The sequence below is a fragment of the Amphibalanus amphitrite genome, unplaced genomic scaffold, assembly GCF_019059575.1.
Source record: "Amphibalanus amphitrite isolate SeventyFive unplaced genomic scaffold, NRLGWU_Aamphi_draft 000400F_arrow, whole genome shotgun sequence".
Lineage (NCBI taxonomy): Eukaryota > Metazoa > Arthropoda > Thecostraca > Balanomorpha > Balanidae > Amphibalanus > Amphibalanus amphitrite.
In genome coordinates, this window is record NW_024881894.1 from 266434 (window position 1) to 291225 (window position 24792).

Below are 24792 nucleotides of genomic sequence, written 5' to 3' on the forward strand. Positions count from 1 at the left end.
ATAATGCTGCTGACCATTTTTAAAGGCACTCACATGTACAGGTAGTTTTGTAGACCCACTTGCTCCCGCATAATATACCTAACTAGGATCTGATTGGCAGCAGGTTCCCTCTCCCTGGTACAGTGCTGTCCATTGTCCAGTTGTGGTGTGTTGGGTGTCGGATGTCATTCAGCTGAACTGAGCTGTCCTGCCATATTGTGCTAGTGTTCCCTTCCAGAGAGGCTCCCCTGACACCCGCCCCGCGGCGGCAGTCCGCTCTAACGCCCGCCCCGCTGCCCGCACCGCTCGGCTGTTGTCGCGTTGTGTTTGTTGACGGTCGGCCGGCGGCTCGTGCGGACCGGAAGTGTTCCCCTGGCCGGTATGACTGACCCGTGACCCGTGACCGCGCTGCCGCCAGGTGTCTGTGTGACTGACCCGTGACCAATACTGTCCGTGTGACTGACCCGTGACCCGTGCTGTCCGTGTGACCGACCCGTGACCCGTGGTGTCTGTGTGACTGGCCCGTGACCGGTGACCCGTACTATCTGTGTGACTGACCCGTGACCGGTGACCCGTGCTGTGTGTGTGACTGACCGGTGACCGGTACTGTCTGTGTGACTGACCCGTGACCCGTGCTGTCCGTGTGACTGACCCGTGACCAGTGACCCGTACTGTCTGTGTGACTGACCCGTGACCCGTGACCCGTGCTGTCTGTGTGACTGACCCGTGCTGTCCGTGTGACTGACCGGTGACCTGTTGTCGTCAGGTGTGCGGGCGCCGTGTTGCGTGCTGTGGGCGCCGACAGACCGTTGGATGGCCAGACGGCGGCGGCGAGCCGCGCTGCACACCGAGCCGTAGGCTACCGTCGAGCCCACCAGGTGAGCTATAACGTCCCGTGGGCAACCACTCGGTCAGAGCCAGCCACTACCGCCGAGCCCACCAGGTGAGCTGCAACGTCCCGTGGGCAGCCACGCAGTCAGAGCCAGCCACTCGTCTGGTCAGCAGTTTTGTAGGGACCCCAAGAATACAAATACTTATGCACTACCATCGGTATGGTATGATACCACGATGGTAAAATTCAGCCCATAGGGACTCACCGAGGAGACCGACTGTTCCTTTTTACCCCGGACATCTGCTCGAGAGGTCCACCCACCGCCATGAGTTAGCGTTATACGCTCAGTTCGAGGGGGAGGCAGAGCAGCATTGACTGGTTGACGTTAAAGAGTGTTGCAAACTTAGTCCGGAGAGTGGTGTCAAATGACGAGTTGAGTCGTTTTCGACATGTGGAGGCCACGATCGCCATTCTTTTTCTTGTCACCCGCTGGCTATCCTCTGTGCCATTCGTTACCTGCCTCCAAGGTGGCCATAAGCAGTGCTCGGCCGTTCCAGTTTTCGCTCGCGTCCGGCCGCCGCTTTACCTGCTTCTAAACAAGTCCTTGCGTGATGTGCGGATCAGACGCCGGCCAGAGAGAGCATGCCTTTGGAGGTGTATTCTAAGCGCCCTGTTGCATTACTTCGCTAGGTTTATGGCCGAAAATAACCGGTACAGAGGCCTCAAGGCTTATTTCTGATTCAGACCTCTTACATTTAGCCATATCAAAAGTTATCTGCCTTTTAATACATTTGCAAATATATTGAGGGAAGCGTATGACGCTATTGGAGGCAATCAAAGCGCTAAATGTGTTCACACCAAAGCAAGCATTCAGAGGGTGAAGTCGGCGACCGAGCTCGTTCTTTTGAATTTGCCATTGACGGAGTTTGTAATGACTTCGCTTTTGTTGCCTCGCGTGCCATTGGCTGGATGAGGTGTGATGTCACGTGAAGGTGATGACGTCATCATGCTGAGTGGCGCCGACACGTCGGCCGAAGCTGGCGGATTTTCCCTGTTGGCTTAGGACTGGGGCTTTCAAACTTGCTGCATAAGCTTGTTGGTTGAGGAAACAGCCGGCGAAGGTAAACCACAACGGGGCATGACTTTCAGCGCTGGACCCGCGATATGAAGTGGATTTCCAATAAACTCGGCGGCCTGCTGAATACATTGTGTATTACGATGCTTGCGCGCTGGGAACTTAAACCTGACCCTAATTTTTGCATACCTTTTCATAAACATTGTTATCGTTGCCATGAATCGATTTGTGACGTGTTTATCCGTTGGTGTGGCGATGTTTTCTTTGACATAGTTGGGCGACTGTTTATTTTATGAGAGCTGCACACTGCTACGCACTCGCTGGTAGCCTCGGTCGGAGATTCGCTGCGAATTGCGTAACATTTCCAATGTCGCAGACCACCTTAGACTTACAGCAATCGTGGGTGTCGTGGGCACTTCATTATTTTCGCTTGTTCCGAGAAGTTCGCTGTTCATAGGTTACGAACGATACTCTCAATGATTGACTGCCACAAGACAAACGCATGGATGTATGGACTAGTGCATCAATTTGCGAGTACATTATGCGTCATGCATTGCATTAGGTACCAGTTTTCTACGGTTTGTACTAGATTCCCGAAGTCTTTGGTATCCAGATGCATCTGTAAAGGCAGTTGTTTTGTGGGCGGTAACTAGCAGCTCTTATGTGGCCTGTGGCACTCGGTTCCTCGCCGCGCCCTGCCTCTGCCTCTGCCTAGCTCTGCCCTGTCCTGCCCTGCCCTGCCCTGCCTCTGTCCTGTCCTGTCCTGTCCTGTCCTGTCCTGCCCTGCCCTGCCCTGATCTGTCTCTGCCTAGCTCTGCCCTCTCCTGCTCCTCCGTGCCGTGTGGTGTCGAGCGGGAAAGAGGAAAGTCCTGCCACCTCGGACCTCTCAGTCCCATTCTGTCCAGCTCGGCGGCCGCTCAGAAAGGTATGAGTTGTGGCTCGAAGGCCGCTCAGAAAGGTGTGGGCCGTGGCTCGGCGGCCGCTCAGAAAGGTGTGGGTCGTGGCTCGGCGGCCGCTCAGAAAGGTGTGGGTCGTGGCTCGGCGGCCACTCAGAAAGGTGTTCGGTGTGGCTCGGCGCTGGTCAGTAAGGTGTGAGCCGCGGCGCGGCGCTGGTGGACCGTGGTTGGGAAGGGGTGACTGGCCGCGGTGGCGGGCCGGACCGATACGTCCGGCTCCCCTCCCCGCTCTCCTCCTGTCCGTCCCGTCCTGGTCGGAGCCGGCCGACACGGCGGGATATTTCCCGCCCCACATGACATTGTGGCGACACGGCCGCCAGTTATATAAGGCGGCGCGGCTTTCTAGAAACGGCCGGTGCTCGGCTATTGTTACCCGCGGATGTCGGTCGCTCGCTTTTATATGTTGATTGTTGGTAGGAGCGTTTGTGAACTTCAAAGGCAAAACGAAGCCATTTTTAATTGATTGCTTGCGTCATCAACGCTCAAATGTTGTGTCGGCATTTCTGGCAGATGTGACTTTGGAGCTAAAAAGTGTAGATTTTATTTTTAGCCATGCCTATGCTAACAGCTAAAACGTGGAAAGAATACCGAAGATAATCCAATCATTTCTGGAGAATTCGTAAGTAGTTTGCATCCAGGGGAAGGCACGGTATCGCTCTTCATGGACCTTTGAATAAGAACATTTTGCCACTGTTTCGGCCAATAAGTCGTGGCGATGTTGTCAACTAAGGGTCGAGGTCCCGTCACAAACTATTCACAGGTAGGATAAAAAAAAACACGAAGGACGGAATCAAGCCTCCTATTAGAGGTGAGTGTGAGAAAAGGTCATGAGAAGGAAAGTCTGGGTGCGGCAGAGGCGCGGTGCGATGTTCTCGCTGGAGACCTGAACCAAATCCGGCAGATCGGCCTCGTGTAGGAACTGACTGCAGTGTTGTGTGCCGCCTGCGTGATTGGGGATTTAGTGGGCAGGCAACGGAAAGAAGGCTTAGTGGGGGAGTTAGTCTTGCACAGTCACCTTACTGCAGATGGTAGAGCTGCAGATTGAATGGAGAAGTTCAAATCGAGCCACTGGCGGCCGCATCCAAGTGTCGGATAGCGTTAAGCGCCAGTGGTTGACGTCCTGATTAAGGGACCGGTTCTGGGTCGAACTATCGTATGAACGTCAGGGACGGTTCGACCTCCACTGGTTTTGTTTAGAGTTCAGACGGTGTTGGGTGGAGCAAGTCCGAGGCGGGCCAAATCCCCGCGGAGGGGATTTCGGTCCGAGCCGCGCCGCTTTTACAGGGCAGCTCGGACGGCGGTGTGTGTGCTGACTGAACCGGCGGCCGGGGAAAGCGGCGGCAGTGTGGCGGCGGCCGGCCCTCCGCCGCCGCGCCCCGGCCACCCGGGGGGCGTGCAATGTGAGGCACGGCCGCGACCTGGCCAGACAAACACTCTGATAGCGGCGGCGGGCGGAGCCGGCCGGCCGGCCGCCGGCTCGAGAGGCTCAACTGTGAGCGGCCGGCCGCCTATCGGGTGGATTACGGCGGGCGCCGGAGCGCAGTGGAATGTGGACAGCGGGCAGGTGGTGCCGGTGGATCAGGCGGATCGCGGTGGACTAGAGACGGTGGGCGGTGGGTGTCGGGACGGCGGACACGGGGCGCGGGCCGGGATAGCTGCTCCCGGTCGGGGCGGCTCGGCCGGCGGGGCCGGCGATGACGTCAGATGACGGCCGATGACGTCCGTCGGCGGCGATGACGCGCCGACGGACCACCCGACCACGCCGACGGAGGGGCTGCCCCCTCGCCGTATCCAGCTGTGACGGGCCGCCGAGCCGCGCTCGTTTTTGCCTCTCGTCCGGCGACGGTCTATTTGAGTAGCTGGGAGCACCAGTCTCTGGAAGCTCGGCCGGACGCACTCTGCTGGGAACCGATTTCCACGCCATTAATGTGCTGTACCGGCTTCATGGCGCAGGTACTCGGTTATGCCGCCGCCCGCTGCTGTTTTTTCTTCTTCTAATGGGTGGCGCTCTATCGGCAGTGTCTGAATGGATGACGAGCACTGCTGTGTCCCGGTTGGTGTGGTGTCGTATTGCGTTGCTGTTACAGTTTCCTCGGCTGCGACTCGCCGATAACAGCTGACGAGAGCTGTGGAAACGATGGAAACGGGCTGCGGAGCCCGTTAAATAGAGTGCGTGTTGCGTGGTTGTCGACTCCTTGCTAACATTTTCTTACAATGTGGGCACTAACGGTCTAGTGTAGACATTCCTTCGTTGCACAATGAGACTGACTCTCGCTGTCTGCCGCCCTGGTGGCTCAGTGACTGGCTCAGGACCGGACTGTGGCGCTTCTGACGCGCTTTGTCCGAGCGTGGATCATCTCTTCGCTCGCTGTTTACCTCCCCGGGATTTCCGCGACTGTCTGCGGCAGCGAGGCAGTGCTGGGAACCGGGTACTGCTGTTTCTCCATCGGCCACGGTAATTTGGCTCGACTGCCGTCCACCGATCTACAGTCTACCACCTCCCGCTTCTTCCGCTCATTGCATTAACCTTCTCTGGCTCAATGGAGACCTCGTCAGCCTGAAAGATAACCGTCTCGCCGTTTATATTTAGACATCAGTTCGTGGAATCGCCAAGATATGCCTGTTAAATATGGAGTCGTTATTGCGGCACACGGATGTCTGGGCTTATCTCGACACTAAAAAGGCTTCTGGACGTATCTAAAGTTAGCACGAAACCATGCTGCCGTTATAGCTTAGTGGGAGCGACTCTTTACCAACAGATAGCCATCTGAATTATTTGATATGCTGCGGCCCAGCCGCCGTCCAGTCGCTCGTTCAGTCCCCGGTGAATCGAGTGTTACATGTCAGCTAATGGGTGGGCAGCTGACGTGCGGTATGTCGCCGCGAACCGTTAGGTCTCGCCTTTCGTCAGCCGGGTGCTGAGGCTCGGTGGCACGTGTCACCGGCGCGGCGGCCGCAGCGGCGGCGAGCTGGCCGTCCCGTCCCTCCGGGGACTGAGCTGCCCGGTGACGGACCATGTTCTCTCCTGAGCTGCCCAATAGTGCACCCCTGTGTGTTCAGGACCCGAGCCGCCTGTGGTGGGCTCCCTGTGAGTCTCTGTGGAGTCTGAGCTGCCCGGCCGCCGCAGCCTCCCCTGTGGTAACGGCAGGTCCCTGGCTGGCTATCTCGAGGGACCGAGAGCTGCTGGCCGCTGCAGCCCTCAGCCCTCAGTCCCTGGCCCCCAGGTGGGCTCTTAAGCCCTCAGGCCTCAGCCCATGGCCCCTGGCGGGCTCCGCAGCCCTCAGCCCTCAGCCCATGGCCCCCGGGCGGGCTCTACGCTGCACAGTCCGGTGTGTTGACACAGGCGGTGTCGGCGGGCGCAGGCCGTGGCTGGCCGGCCGCGGCGCAGCGCGCCCTGCTTTATTGGCGGCCGGGCCGGGGTCTGCCCCCCTCCCCCCCCCCCTCCGGCGTGTTGTTCCGGGGTGAGCGGCGGCCCGGCGGCGGTAACGGTACCCGGAAGGCCGGGTCGTGTGTACGCTCACCGACGGGCTCGGCTCGGCCCGGGCGGCGCAGCCACCGCTCGGAGCAGCCGAGGTCTTCACTGGATTCCTGGCGAGGTCGGGCAGACCTCCGCCGTGCGTCGGGAACGGACAGCGGTCGGCTGGAGTCCGCCGTCCATAAGTACGTGTGGTATAGTCGTAATTTTCACCGCTGTAATCCTCACCATGGTTGGTCATTTTCTGCTTGTCGCCTAACAAACAGTTGGCGCTCCAGCACGCCGTTTATAAGCACATGCGATTAATGAAACCACGTCGTATGAATGGGACCCAGTGGTAACGCTACCTCTAATGGAGGAGCATTACCAACGCGTCACGGGCTCCACCCAATGGGAAATCAATGAACTGGTAAACATCCGTCTTGAGAGGGTATATTTGACGCTAGATTGGCAAACACCTGTCACAGTTCAGCAAACGCAGAAAAAAGCGAGGTCGACCTGATGCAATCCGGAGCAAAAACCCATGTAGCCCAAGCAGGGCATCGTTGATAGGAAAGTGGAATATAAAAATGTCGGCAGTCGCCATCTGCCTGGGTAGTTATGAGCCGATCCGTCGGCTGAAAGCCCCGGGGGCGTGCCGTCTCTGTCGACCCTGGCCCCGGTCCCCGTCTCCGCCTGTACTGGGCCCGGACCGTCTCTGTCAATACTGGTCCAGGGGGCCGGGCGGGACTCTGCCTCGAGCCCGTCTCTGCCGACTCTGGGCCCGGGCCGTCTCTGCCGACTCTGGGCCCGTCCCGTCTCTATCAATACTGGCCCAGGGAGCCGGGCGGGACTCTGCCTCGGGCCCGTCTCTGTCGACACTGTCCCGGGGGCGTCCCGTCTCTGTCGACCCTGTCCCGGGGGCGTCCCGTCCCTGCCGACTCTGGTCCCGTCCCGTCTCTGCCGACTCTGGGCCCGGGCCGTCTCTGCCGACTCTGGGCCCGGGCCGTCTCTGCCGACTCAGGGCCCGGACCGTCTCTGCCGACTTTGGTCCCAGCCCGTCACTGTCAACTCTGGTCCCGGCCCGTCTCTGCCGACTCTGGGCCCGGGCCGTCTCTGCCGACTCTGGGCCCGGCCCGTCCCTGCCGACTCTGGGCCCGGCCCGTCTCCGCCGGCGTCGTCGGTCGAGAAGTCGCGGCGTCACCGGCCGGGTCATGTGACCCGACTGGAGACGCTGACGCAGCCAGCCTGCAGCCGCGGCTCTCGGTGCCACTTATCGATTGCAGGGGACGGCTGCCGCCGGCCGCGCCGCCCAACGGCGGGCGTACCCATGGGTACCCACGGGACGAGCCGTGCTGGTGGGGACTCGAGTGGCCGGCCATGGGACGAGGATACAACGAGCCACCTCTGACCCCTCGGGCACCTCCGTAGTGCTATTTCCGCGGGGTGAAGGGTGCCGTAAAACCATAGGACCGGAGGGTGAGGGCAGCCCATCTAGTAATGCCAAGGACTCGTCGAAAGTAAATATTGATCTCAGGATTCTATTGATGAATGTGCAGTAAAGTGCCTACTTAATAAGTATTATTCATTAAAACCCCTAGAACCTTATTTTGGTTTTCTTTGTTGATGGCCTTACTGAGTGGGGTCGTGACTGAGTTCGGCTCTCCATGCGAAGCAGACAAACCAAGGCTCGGAAAGGACACATGCTGTCCCACAAGGCCGTTTGACGAAAGACCACAAGGACATACACTATTGACCAGACTCTTACGGTTGTATCCTTCGTCATATTGAGGAATTTCATGACTGGGCCGGCACAAACAGGATAATTTCTGCATGTTTCATCATCCTTTATTCTATAAATGGAGCAGCGGTTAAAAAATCAAATAAGGATAAATGTAGAGTGTGATGTGTGCCTGCATGAATGTTAATGTGGAGTATTTCCTAACCTGGCAGAAGCGTTGATCAATGGAATCGTTGAGGTGGCAAGTTGCAGTATATCTAAGTAATAAATAGATTACACCATTTATATACCAGTAAGTTATTTTAGTTCTTGACTCTTCGATGCGTGATAGTGAGGGTAGGTAAATCTGTTATGACTCCCTCCACAACGGTAGATGTTAACACGAGAGGCTGCTGAACTACCTGGGACAATCCTTTTTACGCTTGGTCTGCGTTGCAACACGCCTTCTCTGGCTGTGAGTGCTCCGCTCAGAACAGCTGATTGCAGCGAGTTTCACCACCTTATGGTCGTGGTGACGCCGATTTCGCGAAATGTCTATTGCGAATGCCGCTCGCGGTGGGATGAGGGTCGTTCTGCGGCTTCTCTGGTGTCCGTGGGAATGCCGCGGGATCCTGGATTCCCGGGAGTTCCCCCAGAGGAAGAAGTCTGAATCATGAGGTCTTTTAGGTACCTTCTCTCCATCTCCTTCCTCTCTCCCTGGCGCGGTCACTGTGCTGAGGTGTGCGGGCGCTGCCCGGGTGTTCCCTGGCCGCTCTCCGTCCGCTCCCACGTCAGTGGCCGCCCCGAGAGAACGGCACGTCACGCCGACCTGGATCACATGGCAGCCGACCGATAATCAAATAAAACAAAAATACATGCCCCGGCTGATGAAACCCGTGTAACGTGCCAATGGTTTGTAAACGGGACTCACTTCTAAACATCTGGGTCTGAGCGCCGCGCCCGCTGTGTTAAACCCGGTGGGAATGTAGACGCGACCCTCGAACTCGGTGGTCTGGGCTGCACAGTAACTGCGACCGACGCCCTGGGGTGAACGGACGGTGTTTTAGTGGATTTGGGGACTGAATTTACTGTCTGCGCCGTCCAACCGTGTGAGGGCGACGGAACGTAACGCATGCAATGTGCATGTACGAGTATGTAAATTCATAGCTGGCGCTGACATGAAACGGCTCTTCCGAGCTGCTTAACGCTGAGTGGCGACAAAGACATGTTAATAGGGCAACCCAAGATTCGCACATGATATTCAGAATGAATGAACCTTTCCTGCAATCTGCACGCACGCCATGCAGCCCTAACTTTGAACATTGGAATACATAGTCAGTGCTTTTAAACGCCTTGATCGTTAGGAATTTTTATGTTTCACATGCTTTACGAAGGTGCTCACTTTTCATTTATGTGAACAGTTACTTATGATTGCTGCATGCCCTACCCACGAAAAATCGAAACTTAAGTCATGAACGAAGGTGTATACCTCCTGTATATGTGCAGAATCTCAGCGCCTTGGGAATTCCTCGCTCTGTGGTCAGCGTATCGCCACTGTCTAGCCATTCAGATTCGGTCCGTGGCTGATTTACTAAATCAGTGCTGCACAGCTCGTCTTTAATAGTACCCAGTTGTTTGTGTTTCACTGTCCATGGCTATAATTATACCTTTGAAGCTCAGTGGCAGCTCACTGGCCCTGGTTTACTTTCACTTTAATTTTGTTTGTTCAATGCGCTTTAAATGATTCATTCATTAACTTCGGTCATTCATTCATTGTTCAGTCGTGCTTCCAACAGAGGACTGACTTTTTCATCGCGATACTTTTCGCTAAGTCAGCCGGTGTTCTGCGGCTGTCCCACCGTGTCCCGCCCTGTCAGCCGGTGTTCTGCGGCTGTCCCACCGTGTCCCGCCCTGTCAGCCGGTGCTCTGCGGCTGTCCCGCCCTGTCAGCCGGTGCTCTGCGGCTGTCCCGCCCTGTCAGCCGGTGTTCTGCGGCTGTCCCACCGTGTCCCGCCCTGTCAGCCGGTGTTCTGCGGCTGTCCCACCGTGTCCCGCCCTGTCAGCCGCTGTTCTGCGGCTGTCCCACCGTGTCCCGCCCTGTCAGCCGGTGTTCTGCGGCTGTCCCACCGTGTCCCGCCCTGTCAGCCGGTGTTCTGCGGCTGTCCCACCGTGTCCCGCCCTGTCAGCCGGTGTTCTGCGGCTGTCCCACCGTGTCCCGCCCTGTCCGCCGGTGTTCTGCGGCTGTCCCACCGTGTCCCGCCCTGTCAGCCGGTGTTCTGCGGCTGTCCCACCGTGTCCCGCCCTGTCAGCCGCTGTTCTGCGGCTGTCCCACCGTGTCCCGCCCTGTCAGCCGGTGTTCTGCGGCTGTCCCACCGTGTCCCGCCCTGTCAGCCGGTGTTCTCCGGCTGTCCCACCGTGTCCCGCCCTGTCAGCCGGTGTTCTGCGGCTGTCCCACCGTGTCCCGCCCTGTCAGCCGGTGTTCTGCGGCTGTCCCACCGTGTCCCGCCCTGTCAGCCGGTGTTCTGCGGCTGTCCCACCGTGTCCCGCCCTGTCAGCCGGTGTTCTCCGGCTGTCCCACCGTGTCCCGCCCTGTCAGCCGGTGTTCTGCGGCTGTCCCGCCCTGTCAGCCGGTGTTCTGCGGCTGTCCCACCGTGTCCCGCCCTGTCAGCCGGTGTTCTGCGGCTGTCCCACCGTGTCCCGCCCTGTCAGCCGGTGTTCTGCGGCTGTCCCACCGTGTCCCGCCCTGTCAGCCGGTGTTCTGCGGCTGTCCCACCGTGTCCCGCCCTGTCCGCCGGTGTTCTGCGGCTGTCCCACCGTGTCCCGCCCTGTCAGCCGGTGTTCTGCGGCTGTCCCACCGTGTCCCGCCCTGTCAGCCGGTGTTCTGCGGCTGTCCCACCGTGCCCCGCCCTGTCTCTCCGGCTGTCCCACCGTGTCCCGCCCTGTAGGGGACGGTGTTCTGCGGCTGTCCCACCGTGTCCCGCCCTGTCAGCCGGTGTTCTGCGGCTGTCCCACCGTGTCCCGCCCTGTCTCTCCGGCTGTCCCACCGTGTCCCGCCCTGTCTCTCCGGCTGTCCCACCGTGTCCCGCCCTGTAGGGGACGGTGTTCTGCGGCTGTCCCACCGTGTCCCGCCCTGTCAGCCGGTGTTCTGCGGCTGTCCCACCGTGTGCCGCCCTGTCAGCCGGTGTTCTGCGGCTGTCCCACCGTGTCCCGCCCTGTCAGCCGGTGTTCTGCGGCTGTCCCACCGTGCCCCGCCCTGTCTCTCCGGCTGTCCCACCGTGTCCCGCCCTGTAGGGGACGGTGTTCTGCGGCTGTCCCACCGTGTCCCGCCCTGTCAGCCGGTGTTCTGCGGCTGTCCCACCGTGTCCCGCCCTGTCTCTCCGGCTGTCCCACCGTGTCCCGCCCTGTCAGCCGGTGTTCTGCGGCTGTCCCACCGTGTCCCGCCCTGTCAGCCGGTGTTCTGCGGCTGTCCCGCCCTGTCAGCCGGTGTTCTGCGGCTGTCCCACCGTGCCCCGCCCTGTCTCTCCGGCTGTCCCACCGTGTCCCGCCCTGTAGGGGACGGTGTTCTGCGGCTGTCCCACCGTGTCCCGCCCTGTCAGCCGGTGTTCTGCGGCTGTCCCACCGAGTCCTGCCCTTTCAGCCGGTGTTCTGCGGTTGTCCCACCGTGTCCCGCCCTGTCTCTCCGGCTGTCCCACCGTGTCCCGCCCTGTCAGCCGGTGTTCTGCGGCTGTCCCACCGTGTCAGCCGGTGTTCTGCGGCTGTCCCACCGTGTCCCGCCCTGTCAGCCGGTGTTCTGCGGCTGTCCCGCCCTGTCAGCCGGTGTTCTGCGGCTGTCCCACCGTGCCCCGCCCTGTCTCTCCGGCTGTCCCACCGTGTCCCGCCCTGTAGGGGACGGTGTTCTGCGGCTGTCCCACCGTGTCCCGCCCTGTCAGCCGGTGTTCTGCGGCTGTCCCGCCCTGTCAGCCGGTGTTCTGCGGCTGTCCCACCGTGTCCCGCCCTGTCAGCCGGTGTTCTGCGGCTGTCCCACCGTGTCCCGCCCTGTCAGCCGGTGTTCTGCGGCTGTCCCACCGTGTCCCGCCCTGTCCGCCGATGTTCTGCGGCTGTCCCACCGTGTCCCGCCCTGTCAGCCGGTGTTCTGCGGCTGTCCCACCGTGTCCCGCCCTGTCAGCCGGTGTTCTGCGGCTGTCCCACCGTGTCCCGCCCTGTCTCTCCGGCTGTCCCACCGTGTCCCGTCCTGTCTCTCCGGCTGTCCCACCGTGTCCCGCCCTGTAGGGGACGGTGTTCTGCGGCTGTCCCACCGTGTCCCGCCCTGTCAGCCGGTGTTGTGCGGCTGTCCCACCGTGTCCCGCCCTGTCAGCCGGTGTTCTGCGGCTGTCCCACCGTGTCCCGCCCTGTCAGCCGGTGTTCTCCGGCTGTCCCACCGTGTCCCGCCCTGTCAGCCGGTGTTCTGCGGCTGTCTTACCGTGTCCCGCCCTGTCTCTCCGGCTGTCCCACCGTGTCCCGCCCTGTCTCTCCGGCTGTCCCACCGTGTCCCGCCCTGTCAGCCGGTGTTCTGCGGCTGTCCCACCGTGTCCCGCCCTGTAGGGGACGGTGTTCTGCGGCTGTCCCACCGTGTCCCGCCCTGTCAGCCGGTGTTCTGCGGCTGTCCCACCGTGTCCCGCCCTGTCAGCCGGTGTTCTGCGGCTGTCCCGCCCTGTCAGCCGGTGTTCTGCGGCTGTCCCACCGTGTCCCGCCCTGGAGGGGACGGTGGAGGATGGTTGATGATCTACTCACTACTCCGTACTCACCTGGCGGAGATCGAGCCGTCGTGCCGCGGCTCTGTCAGCCGCTCAGCTCTGACCCGCCGGTCCTTGTGACTGCCGACTGTCGCCCTCGGATGAGTCAGGTCCTGTGTGACCCAATCTGTCCCTGTGTGACCCAGGCGTCCTGCGGCCGTCTGTGTGACCCAGCCCTCCCCTGCCGCAGGTGGCTGCATGTCGACAGCCAGCGCGAGGGGCGGCGACTCAGACGTCGTTGCCAGCCCGGCGCCACCGGTACGTTCAACCGCTGTGAATGGGGGCGTGCCGGCGTGTGTCCGTGGGTGCGTGGGCCGTGGGGCGGGTGCGTGTCTGCGTTCGTGCGTGTGTTGTGCTGGTGGGTGTGGGCCGTGCGGGCATGTGTGGCGTGCATTGGTTGGTGTGTGGCGTGTGCACGTGCGGGATGAGGGTGTGGACGCGTGCTATGCGTGCACTGTGATGTGTGCGTGTTGTACGTGGGTGCTGGAGTGGGATTTTGACTTTATTTCGCTCTCACTGATGTGACTTCGCGCGGTTATTGGTCGTGTGACGGTGTGCGTTGTCAGGACGAGCTTCTGAACGGTATTGATTGCGGTGACCTTAGATGGTCCAGGTGCGTTGTGTGCATGGGTTTCATTACGTTCGGAGGTGCAATGGAGTCATGGACACTGCCCATATCCCATGACAACTGCAGATGAATGCCAGCTAACTTTCGTACCGGAGCGCTGGTGCCGTCCTCCGGCCGGTGAAGGTGAAGGGCGGCGGACACGCCAAATCGCTGTCACCGGACGGAACGAGGCGGTGAGGAACAGGACACTCGTGTCGGTCAGCATAGACTGAGGGCAGTACCGGCTGTGGTGACGGCTTTGTGAATCGCTGTGACTGTGTCGTACCTTTTCTCCTCTCCTATTCTGGTATTTTGCTTGATGTATTGTGGATTGCTAGATGTCTAAATGCTGCTGAAGTGTTGTGTCATATTCATCCACCCTCAATAGCAATTAGTTTATGCTGGCAGACAGCATCGGCTTAGCGACAGAGAGCTGGCTCTCGTGAGACACGCACACAACACGGCCCATCAATTTACATCAATACTTCGTACGCTCTCAATTACAGCCTGAAAAGCAATATTATGGAGCCCGTGTGTAAATAAATACAATTATGTACAAATACAAATACCAATTTTAGAACACTGTTCTGGTCTGGACTGTTCCGGGTCTGGATATAGTTCATGTTATATCGGACGCCGTGTCTCGCGTCTGTGTTTGTGCGTTTCTGTATGTCTGTGTCTGTGCCCGGTTCCATTGCGTAGCTCCGAGCCTGTACTGTACTGTGTGTTTGTACTGTATGTCTGTGCCCGGTTCCGTTGCGTAGCTCCGAGCCTGCCACCCGTCGGCGCAGGAGCGGTCATGACAGTCCGAAACCCAATCGTTTACGTAGCACTTTGCCTAGTGCGCCCGGCCCGGCTGAAGTGGCTTGAGTAAGCAATGATGCTGCGGCCTGGCGGGCCGGTGGCCGGTGGGATTTGTTGGGACTGCGCGCCGCCGCGCCGGCGTGAACTGCATTACTGGTCCATATGGGCGGGGCGCCAGAGACTGCTCCAGTCCAGACGGCCGAAACCTCAGCGTCATCGCCGTCCGGTGCGGTCCATGTGGGGTGTGCCGTGGGTGGGAAGGTGGGGCCCGCTGTGGTATGGAGGCGAGACCCGCTGTAGTATGGAGGCGTCCCGACTCGGCCCGGACGGTTGATTGCCCATGTCGCCGGACCGTCGGGCGCTGAGCACTCGTGCGCTATCGACGTTCGGAGCGATAGGGCTGAAGCGGTGATAGACGGCGGCGGTCAGCGGCCGCCCGGCTGAGTGGACCTGTGGTGACCGGTCACGGTACCGTGTGCCGGCCGGCCGCGGCGCTGTATGTACAGTCCCGCGCCAGTGGCCGCCCGGCTGAGTGGACCTGTGGTGGCCGGCCGCGGCGCTGTGACGGCCCGCGCCCCTCAGCGGCCGCCCGGCTGAGTGGACCTGTGGTGGCCGGTCACTGCACGGGTACCGTGTGCCCGGCCGGCCGCGGCGCTGTGACGTCCCGCGCCCCTCAGTGGCCGCCCCACACTGGTCCACCGGTGCGTCGGCCGTGTTTGCTTGTTCTGGCTGTGCGTCATCCGTAATGCCCCGACTCGCTGTTACGTCAGCAGTTCAGCACTGCAGGCCTTCCGCCTTGCGATGTAACGGCGACGGGGAGCGCAGATCTCCTGTAGGGATCGTCATCGGCAGCGCTATCTCGTTTTATGGTGCTGCTTGTTTGGCATCGTTACCTGCTGTGTTCAAGTCTGGTATCGCCACCGGTCGTCGTAAGCGATGAAATAACCTCGCTGACAAAGGATTATCGGTAACTGGTAGGTCGCTGCGAATGTTGCGTTTCTGTGTTGATAATACATGAATTTAGTTTTCTTGGCTTGTCAATTGTTCTTTATAGACGTGTTGTCAAGTTACAACATAGGTCCTGGCACTTCCCAGCTACTTCCTGTTCTGACCCATTCTAACCCAACTCTCCCTCGGGTCCCCGTCCTCCGTGACGGCAGATCGGTCACAGCTCACAGCCAATGGTGGCCCGACTGCCGGGACCGGCCGGCTGCCAATAGCCGCTGCACTAACGAATTCACCCCGCGGCTTGTCTCTGAGCTGTACGACAGTGCCCGCACGGCCGACACTGATAGTAGCGGCCCAGCTGACCGGCCGGGGCGCATTAGAGACGGACGCGAATCTGTCATCAGTGCGGCTATTAATATTCACACACGCTGCCCTATTTCCCTGTTCGTGTCGCGTGGTGCCGGCTCGGGCGAGTGTTTGGGCGTGCGGCTCTGGTGGCCGCTGCCGCCTCCGGCAGACGCTCTGGGGGGCCGCTGTGTTGCGACACCGGCCGCGGGCCCTCTGGGTGGATCGGTCCGCCGCCGGTCGGCCGGTCGGCGCCGGCGGCCTGCAGCGCAGCCGATTCCAGAAACCGCCGTCACGCCGCCGACTCCGCCGCGCCGACTCGAGGGCGGATTCCGGCGGACGGAATTCTCGCGCCCCGCCCGCCGGCCGTCCCCCGCCGGCTCTGTCTATAATGGGCGCGGCTTATATTTGGTCGCCGCTGTGCCGTACCGAATAGATCACATCCGGCCCTGCGTGGATTCGAGCGCCGACTGCTCGTCGGCGCGCGTCCCGGCCGCCCCTGGGCGGGGCTGTTCTGTCAGCGGGCCGCGGCCGCGAGCTGTCGCCGCTGCTCCGGTCCGCGGCGACTGACCTGCGCGGACTCCCCGTCTGTGCGGCTCCTGTCCGCATTTCATTGCTGCCGCCCGCGATGAAGCATGTCGGCAGGGCGACAGGTTAGCGCGGCCGCTGACCTTGTACAAACGGCCGTTGCATCATCCGACGACAGGTCCTGGGCCGATAGCCGGCTTATGACGTCTGTTGTCGGCCGCATGGCCACATTTACCGCTGCCGGAAATCAGTCACACCGAAAACAGAGCCGGCGGCGGCGGCGGCGGCGGCCCGACACGGCGTATTGTCACCGCCCGAGGTGTGGCCGGGCACGGGGCAGGGGCGCCGCGGTACGGCGGTCACCCGGGACGCCGGGATGCATTGCCGGTGGTCTTTGTGCCAAGGAAAACTCGGCCGGACGGCAGACGGCGCGCGGCCCTCGGCGCGGCGGTGTGAGTCTGCCGGTCTGTCAGTGAGCTGCGACTGTTGTGTCTGGGAGGTACGGGGGTCTGCCGGCCTGTGTCTAGTGGTCTGTGGTAGCCGGACGGTGCGGGAGGCCCGGCTATTCCCAGTGTTTTGAGGTTCGATATTCTGGTTCTTTTGGTTCTAGTGGTGCGTGTGTTGTTTTTCCGTTTCTGTCTGCTTGTCCGTCTTGAGATCCGGTAGTCTGGTTCTGTCTGCCAGTTTGTGTCCAGTTGTGAGCCCTGGTAGTTCTTTTGTCCGGTGGTCTGTGTCGGGCGCTGTGAGGCCCCGTGTCGCCGTTATATATCGCGGTTTGTCGATGCTGCAGCGGTCTGTATGTCTGTCGATGGTGCAGCTCTGTGATCTATCTGACAGAAGTCCTGTTTGGTGTTCTCGCGGTGGCCTTGGTAAGCCTGTCGCCGCCTCTGACGCTGGCTCGTTGCTGTCCCCCAGCCGCTCTGCGCCTTACGCCGGCTGATTGTCGTGCTCCTGACGCTCTGCTCTGCTCGTCCCTGACCCCCGGTGACCCCTGTCGCGCTGCTCTATATACTGACCCCCGGTGACCCCTGTCGCGCTGTTCTATACTGACCCCCGGTGACCCGTGTAGTGCTGCTGTGCTCTGATCCCGGTGACCCCTGTCGCGCTGCTCTATACTGACCCCCGGTGACCCGTGTCGCGCTGCTCTATATACTGACCCCCGCCGACCCGTGTAGTGCTGCTGTGTGCTGACCCCCGGTGACCCGTGTGCCGGCAGGGGAGTCTCGCGATGGCCGCCCCGGGCCAGTTCCTGATCCAGCGGGTGGTGCGGATGGCGGTGGACGTGTTCCGATCCACGCCGCAGGGCACGGCCGCCTTCCGCGAGGGACTGTCGCAGCTCACCCAGCTGGTGCACCAGCTGACACCGCAGGACGTGGCCTTCGACCCCAACTGGGTGCGCGACCGGCGGCCCTTCACGCAGGACCGCAACATCATGCCGATGACGTACGTGCGCCTGTGTGAGAACGAGTACATCAGCATCGGCATCTTCATCCTGAAGAACGGCTTCACGCTGCCGATGCACGACCACCCGAACATGCACGGCGTGCTGAAGGTGCTGCACGGCCAGCTGCAGATGCAGTCGTTCACGCCGCGCCGCGCGCCCCAGAGCGGCATCCTCAACGGCGGCGACTCGGCGGCGGCCACCGCCCAGTGGGACGTGCGCCAGACGCGGCTGGGCACCATCTACCACACGGCCAAGGAGCTGCCGCGCTTCATGGGCCCGGCCGACGGGCCGGCGCTGCTCACGCCAGAGCAGGGCAACATCCACCAGATCTGCGCCGTGGACGGGCCCGTGGCCTTCCTGGACATCCTGGCGCCGCCCTATGACGAGCACGAGCACATTTACCACACGTTCCGCGAGCTGGACCCGGTGCGACTGCACCAGCTGACCAACGGCGAGCTCAGCTCCGAGGGCTGGCTAATCCGCGTGCGCGACAACCCGTTCCCCTCTGACTCGGCCAAGTACCGCGGACCGCGTGTGGACGATATCGGCTGAGAGCCGGCCGCCGGCGGACGCTGCGCCGGGACCGCCGCCGCGCGGGACGGCCCGGTGACGGCGGCGGCCGCGGCCAGCGGCCTCAGTGGTGTATGGTGGTGCTAACAGCGGGTGGCGCACAGTGTGACGGCGAGGGAACGGCGGCCACGCGACCGACGGCCCGCCTCCGGGCTTCCAGTGTAGCGGGCGGCCAGCGGGCCTGGTGCGTGAACCTGCCACTGCCGCGCAGCAGCGACTTGAGGGAGGGACCGAGCGGCGGCGCCGGCGGCGCCCAGTGATCCGCCGGGCCGGTTCCAGCCGGGCGCTGCCAGAGAGTGAACGCGTGCGAACGAGTGATAGTGAGTGCGTGCGGAGTGAGAGTGAGAGTGAGAGTGAGAGTGAGCCGCGGGGGCGGACGGCGGGGACCGGGACCACGCCGCGGTCCCCCACTCAGCCATGATGAGGTTTTCTTATGTCATGGCGTGATATGAATTAATCCGAATGTTGTCTTTTAGTGACGCCTTAGGGTGGTGAGTTCTAATGTTAGCTCACTCTCTGCCGGCGGCGCGGACGGCCGCGCTCTCGGTGGAGGGTTGCTGCGGCCGCGGGAACGGCGCCGGTGGGCCGCGCGGACCGCAGGGAGCTCTGTCTCCGGCGAACTCACAGAGAGCTCACCCGGAGAGCAGTGCGAGTGCGCGCGTGTGTCGGGGAGTGCGGAGTGACTGAGGGGGGGGGGGGCGCCGGCCGGTCGGGCGGGCGCAGCCGACAGTGGACGCAGGGAGTGGCGGCGGACGGCAGGGGGCCGCCGCTGGCCGCCAGCGAGTGGCACGGCTCAACACCCCCAGTTGTTCGTCTAGTCACCCGAGCCGCTCGCACTCACACAGCTACACTCACTCACTCACACATACCCACACCCACACCCACACCCACACCCACACCCACACCTACACCCACACCCACACCTACACCCACAGACAGAATCACGTCGCAAACACAAATACAGTCGTACACAGCGACACATGACACCTGTACAGCGCATACAACACCACACCACCACAATTTGTGCATGCTTGAACATGCACTTTTTATGCCCACAGTTTTAGACCTGTTCCGTAATCAGTGCCCACCAAACGAGACACTGACACACAACATTCACGCACACGAACACAGAACACACGTACAAGAACACCAAATTGCACACGTCCACGTGTCGCGGCCCGGCCTCTCCTGAGCCGGCTGGTAGTGGACGCCCTGGTGCGCCGGGCGGCGCGGTCTCCTATAGCGGCCTGCGCACTGACCCGCGCGCAGACCTGGGGAGCGGGCGGGCGGCCGGCGCGCCCCGGACCGACCTGGTGCAGCAAGTGCATCTTCCTATGCTTGGCCGCTTTGTATGAAATACAGTTACACATGACATTGGCCCACGGTTGTCTGTGTGTCTGCGGCGACTGTATGTCTATCGGAGGCGCGGAGCCCCCGTTCTGCTGGCCGACAGAAGGGAAAAGCTGGGCCCGTGGGAGTTTGGCAGGGTGATGTAATGCACACCGGTGACCTTGGGGAACTGGACGGGCGTCGCGCCGGTTTGGGAAGGCGGCATTGTTGACGAGCGGTGCGAGCCGTGTGTCGCTGGTGGCCGCGGTGTCTCTGCGGCCGACCCGACGGACAGCGGGGGGTCGGCCTCCTCCCCGACAGACGGCGATAAGGGCCGCCCGATGGATATGGGGCCTGTCGGTCGGGTCGGGTGCCGAACACTGCACCGGACGGAGGCGAGCCGCCGGGGCAACGGGACTCTCCCGGCCATCGCTGAGGCTTTTTTTGAACATGAGTCCGAATTGTACCGACCACAAACGGAAATTTAACCAGATGACATGCATGCCTGGCGACTATTGTAGCTACACTCAATGTGATTTTGGGTTAATCAGAAGTAACTGTTGAAAAACAGCATTGATTTGTGCCTGTAATTGTGTTGCAACGATATCGCCAGCTTTTCACAAAAGCATTAGTGACATTCTTGGCATTTCTGTTGGAATTGAACCTTTTGAATTTGTGGCCTTTTGGGTATAGTTGTATAGCGAATTCCCGAAAGCGGTCATGCTGTTGTGGCCGTTAACCTCTGGTAATGGATGGCCAGCCCCGGTTTGCGAGCTCCCCGCTGAGGCGGTCCAGAGGGCTGCGTTCGGCCCGCTCGCCCTCCCTCCCGGTCCGGAGCTCCGGTTCAGGTGAGACCCCTGAACCGCGGCGGGCTCGGCCCTCCACGCTGCGGAGGAGTTCCGACCTTGAAATGGCCCAAGACGCCGTGAAACATCCAAGTCATCCGACGCTGCAAGCTGGGATGATGCACGATTTGGACTTTGTTCGAGTGGCTGGAGTTTACACCGCGCGGCCAGACGGTGAATCTCTGCTTGGTTCGTCCGCCGCCAGGTGGCAGGGTGGTTCCGTACCCTGACCGACGCCTCGCCGCCGTCGGAGGTTCACGGCACTCCACGGACTCGCTAAGCGGATCTCCGCTAGGCGCTAATGACACTGATGAGACTTTGCGAGAGGGCGTACTTGACTACTTACTCCCTCACAACTCCCTTCGTTATCAGCCGACAATGAAATCAGGCGCCACGGCCAGTTTACCTCCAGAGGACATACATTATAACAGGGACGTGTCTAGACTATGGGCAGTGGGCACTCTCGAGCAATACCACCGGCAGCCTGGTCTCCTCAGACCATCTGGAGGGGAGGGGGGGGGCACCGTGAGTCGTTTTTTGCGATCCCACCGACCGCGGGCCGCCGGGGAAGCTTTGCGAGGAGTTAGCATAAACACTAAACAGGGCAGCGGCGTGGCATGCGACCTTGACCGTGCCCGGCCACCACCGGCAGATGATGCAACGTGTTCTTTGGCAGCCGCAGCGCCGCCGGCCGCCGGGTCGGGAAGTGAAATTTGGACATATATTAGGGTTTTAGCCCGGGAGGTCGGTGGGTAGCGGCATCAGCGGTCTGACAGACCCGTCATAGCTTTATCCCTGGCCGACAGCTGAGACTCGGAGTGGGCTGAATAGGAAGTGTGTCTTTTACGCGTCTAATGGGAAGGGGATGGAGGGGGGACACCGAATGAAACTACGGCTATCCTGTAGTCAGAACTCATGCTAACAGGGCACTGTTCGCAGATGAAGTGGGACACAAAATCGTAAAGTAAGCCAAGACGAATGGTAGGTATGCCTATAACTGTCGAGTCACCGTCATTAGGTAATCGCTAGGCTAGGCATCAAACCAGCCTGAAAAAGGTGCACAATAATTTCCATTCCAAAATTTTTGCATTCGTCAGCATATCTGTGCTAACGGCCTCAGCCGTTACAAGATCTGAAAGGAAACGGAGCCAGTGGGATTCGAACCTCCTCTCGGATGGAGCGCGCAGGTAACCTACAGATAAAAACAAAACTAACGTTTTCAGGTAGTTGTTCCACTAGGAACTGATAAAATTGATTCCATTGATATTTGGTAAGTACCAGATTTTCCGGATGATAATTTATTCACAAAAGGCCCAGCCCCGCCCGCCGGGACCGGTGCGACCATCGCACGAACGGGATTTATGCGCTTCCAGTCACCGGATGGACGAGGCCGGACCGGCAGGACTGGCGCGGGCGAACCAAACGAGGGGACGGCGCAGGAGCGAATGGACGGAGCGGCCCAGCCCGACCTTGACCTATAGAGAGGGTACGCGACCGGCCCAAACACTAACAGGGGTCGGGGAGGGAGGCCGCTGAGCTGCCACCCTTCGTTTTAGCCCTCCACAGCTGGTGTGGAGGGCCACTCCACAGCTCCAGTCTATTGTTGACATTTATAGGTACTTCTCTTCGCGATCGTTTGAATGAGCCAGAACAGATCTCCTGACCGGCCGCCATTTTTCCGTGGCAGACGAAAAGACATATCTATTTTCTCAAGTTATTCTTTTTATCCCAATATCTTTACGCTTTTTAAATGCTGGATATTTTATGTCACAACCGTTCGGAAGTTTATTTAATTGTTCTCATCCTTCCATTAAGTGGTTATCGCACATATTCTCTGTCAATTTTAATGCCTGGAAGATGTTTTATCTCAGATGGGAGGCGCGGGGCAAAGTGGACGGGGCAGAGTGAACAGTTTCTTATTCCATAAACTGTTTCCACTTGGACAACAAATGTCATTATTGAAATGCATCGTTACGCGTTAATCTCGACCCGACCGCTTTTCGGTTACAAAGTTACCCAAATAATGCAAATCAATGTTTTTTCATGAATTTTCTTGCATTTTTCACCAACAGGTGAACGATGGCAAAATTAACATCCATCCTCTCTTAAAGGGACCCTCCCACCTTCAAAAAAGTTAATGAACTGGCATAAAAGTGATGTAGCGTGAATCACAAAGAGCGAAAATGAACATCTACCAAATTTTACCGGAAAATGTTCACCCGTTTTCGAGATATAAGACTTTTATTTTTGTTTACTTTTTGGGAACTCCGCTGTTTCTATGACGTCACGTAAAGGTTTTCTTTACGTCGGCATTTGGAAGCAATAGTTTGGTATCAAAGTGCGACAAATATTGCGCGAATGATGCGTTTATCTTATCAAGGTCAATATATGATGGCCAATAAAGGATTCCAGGACAATCTTCTTATGGCATTTCTTCGTATCGCAATTCTTCGTCTGCAAATCTTCGTCAGGGCATTTATTCGTATCCCATTACTTTGTCTCGCATCAGGGTATATGAAAATCGGCTCGCATTTCTTCTTCAACGCAAATACCTATATGCAAAAGTAAGCATTGAGGGACAAATAAATGCACCGACGAAGATTTGTAGACGAAGAAATGCGGACGAAAAATTGTGCTACGAAGAAATGTCATGCGAGGATTCGTTCGGGTACCATGACATTTATGTGATTTCAAAGTCAAGGTTCACAGCTGATCTGCTAAATCAAGCCAAGAATCCAAACTATCAAAAAACTATAAATATTTGTTTGTCTGTCACAGAGGTCTCAAGCAATATAAGGTTGACATATGTTGAATCAAAAATCTACTGCCACAACTCACATCTCCTGCCTTAGTTTATCATTGTTGTTTAAACTTTCTTTCAAGAGAAACAGAAGCCAGTAGATGATATCACTTCAGATGATTGTTTCAAGATCTGAGTTCAAATGGAAATAAAAGCAAGATCAAGATGAAACAGGGATTATTGCTGTTAAAGTAGTTTGGCCATGATACAACAAGCACATAAATCATTAGCCAAATCAAATACTGGTTGGTTTGTCAAGATGTTTGTTGTCTGTCGTCTGTCGAGCTGCTATGAACACTGAACGCTCTCACTCTTACTTTAAAGATAGTAGTTTAAGTTGAATGGTAGTGAGCTGTAATTAGACAGAGCAGCTATTCAGTGCTCACATCAAGCCAGGCTAGGAAATGGCATCAACTGTGGTGGGAGGAAGCAGGTTCGGCAGCCCTATGTTGTAAACTTCTGTTGTGTCTTGTGTTTGATCAACTTATGTTTTCTGCTCTGTTTTGTGCAGTGATAGTAGCAGGTAACTGCATGCTTGTCAAATTATGTGAATAAACGAATTCATAACATTGCATTTTTCTCTCCATGCAAGGAACAAGTAAGATGTTGTAGAAAATGTAATAGAGGGCTGCATTGCTGATTTTGCACTTTATCAGAGCTTTATTAAGAATTGCTTTCCTGAAAGCTACACACAGGCCACAGCACTGAAATTCACAATGTCATAGCTTTTGGCAGAAAAAAAGAAAAGACTTACCTAGGTAAAATTGGCTGAAAGTATGGCAGAGCAGGTCTTGATGCGTATGCCCATCCATGTGCTTGCCGAAGCCGAACTGACTGCAAGTTGCAACACATTAACTCTGACCCACCATGGTGGCTGGCATATCCTGAACGTTCACCACTCTAAACAAGACAACTTTCAGCCCTCAGCATTGTATTAAAACACTGTACATGACACTCAAAATTTGTTTCAGTGCCATCCACGAACATCAGTCGCCATTCACCAGGCCAGTAAAAACAGAATAGATAATAGTTTCAAACCCATGTAGTCAGAGTTACAAGGTCTGCACCTCAAAACAAAATCCAGGTGACATTCACCACGCCAGTAAAAAACAGGTACTTAGGTAACGTAACAGCTTCAAATCTGGTAACATGTTGGTCGGACTTTACACTACCATATTTACATGGAATAATATGATACCAAACAATAGTGCAACCATTCTGGACAACAAAAGTGTATGATAAAATTAATTTAGAATACTTTGGCAGCATGTGATTTACGAGCACAGGCAGGTGTTACCTACCAGCCTTCTCAATGCTCGTAAAACCAACATTGTAGTTTTGATTTTACCTTATATGATAACACACTTGGCTGCAATGGCACATTTAATTTAATACTGTGAAAAGACCAGTTATAACCACTTCACAAGCACAATTGCACCTCATGCCGACATCCTTTTCCAAAGACAGTCAGCAGCGTCTTTCGTCAAAACTGGAAGATCAATCCCCTTTCAACTGTTAACATCAAACATATTTCTTCATGGTGTGATTTCCATATGGAAACCTTACAGGAAAAGAATTAATGTCAATTGTCAGCTCTTCAAATTTCTTTGGACTTTCACTTGCAGTACCATATCCAGTTTGCTTTGATATTTTGTTTTTTATTCCATGTTGAAGTTGAACACCAAGCTCCAGATATAGCAGGCAGCTTGATCATATTCGGCCTTGGTATAATATCAGTCCAAGTTCCAGTGGTGGGTATCTTCTAATATTCAAATTAAAATGAAA

At 58.2% G+C, this 24792-nt stretch overlaps 1 protein-coding gene across 1 annotated transcript; it reads left to right on the forward strand.

Moving 5' to 3' along the window:
- The first annotated feature begins 886 nt into the window (after positions 1 to 886).
- On the forward strand, positions 887 to 19410 carry LOC122390550 (2-aminoethanethiol dioxygenase-like). Its single transcript, XM_043383618.1, has 3 exons — positions 887 to 922; positions 12978 to 13045; positions 17236 to 19410. Exons 2-3 carry the CDS (start codon positions 12986 to 12988, stop codon positions 18013 to 18015), a joined length of 840 nt encoding a protein of 279 aa, XP_043239553.1. The 5' UTR covers positions 887 to 922; positions 12978 to 12985; the 3' UTR covers positions 18016 to 19410.
- Positions 19411 to 24792: the final 5382 nt, after the last annotated feature.

Coding starts and splice junctions, on each gene's coding strand:
- LOC122390550 (XM_043383618.1), top strand. CDS start 12,986: ATGTCGACAGCCAGCGCGAGGGGCGGCGACTCAGACGTCGTTGCCAGC. Junction 13,046..17,235: donor TTGCCAGCCCGGCGCCACCG/GTACGTTCAACC, acceptor GTGTGCCGGCAG/GGGAGTCTCGCGATGGCCGC.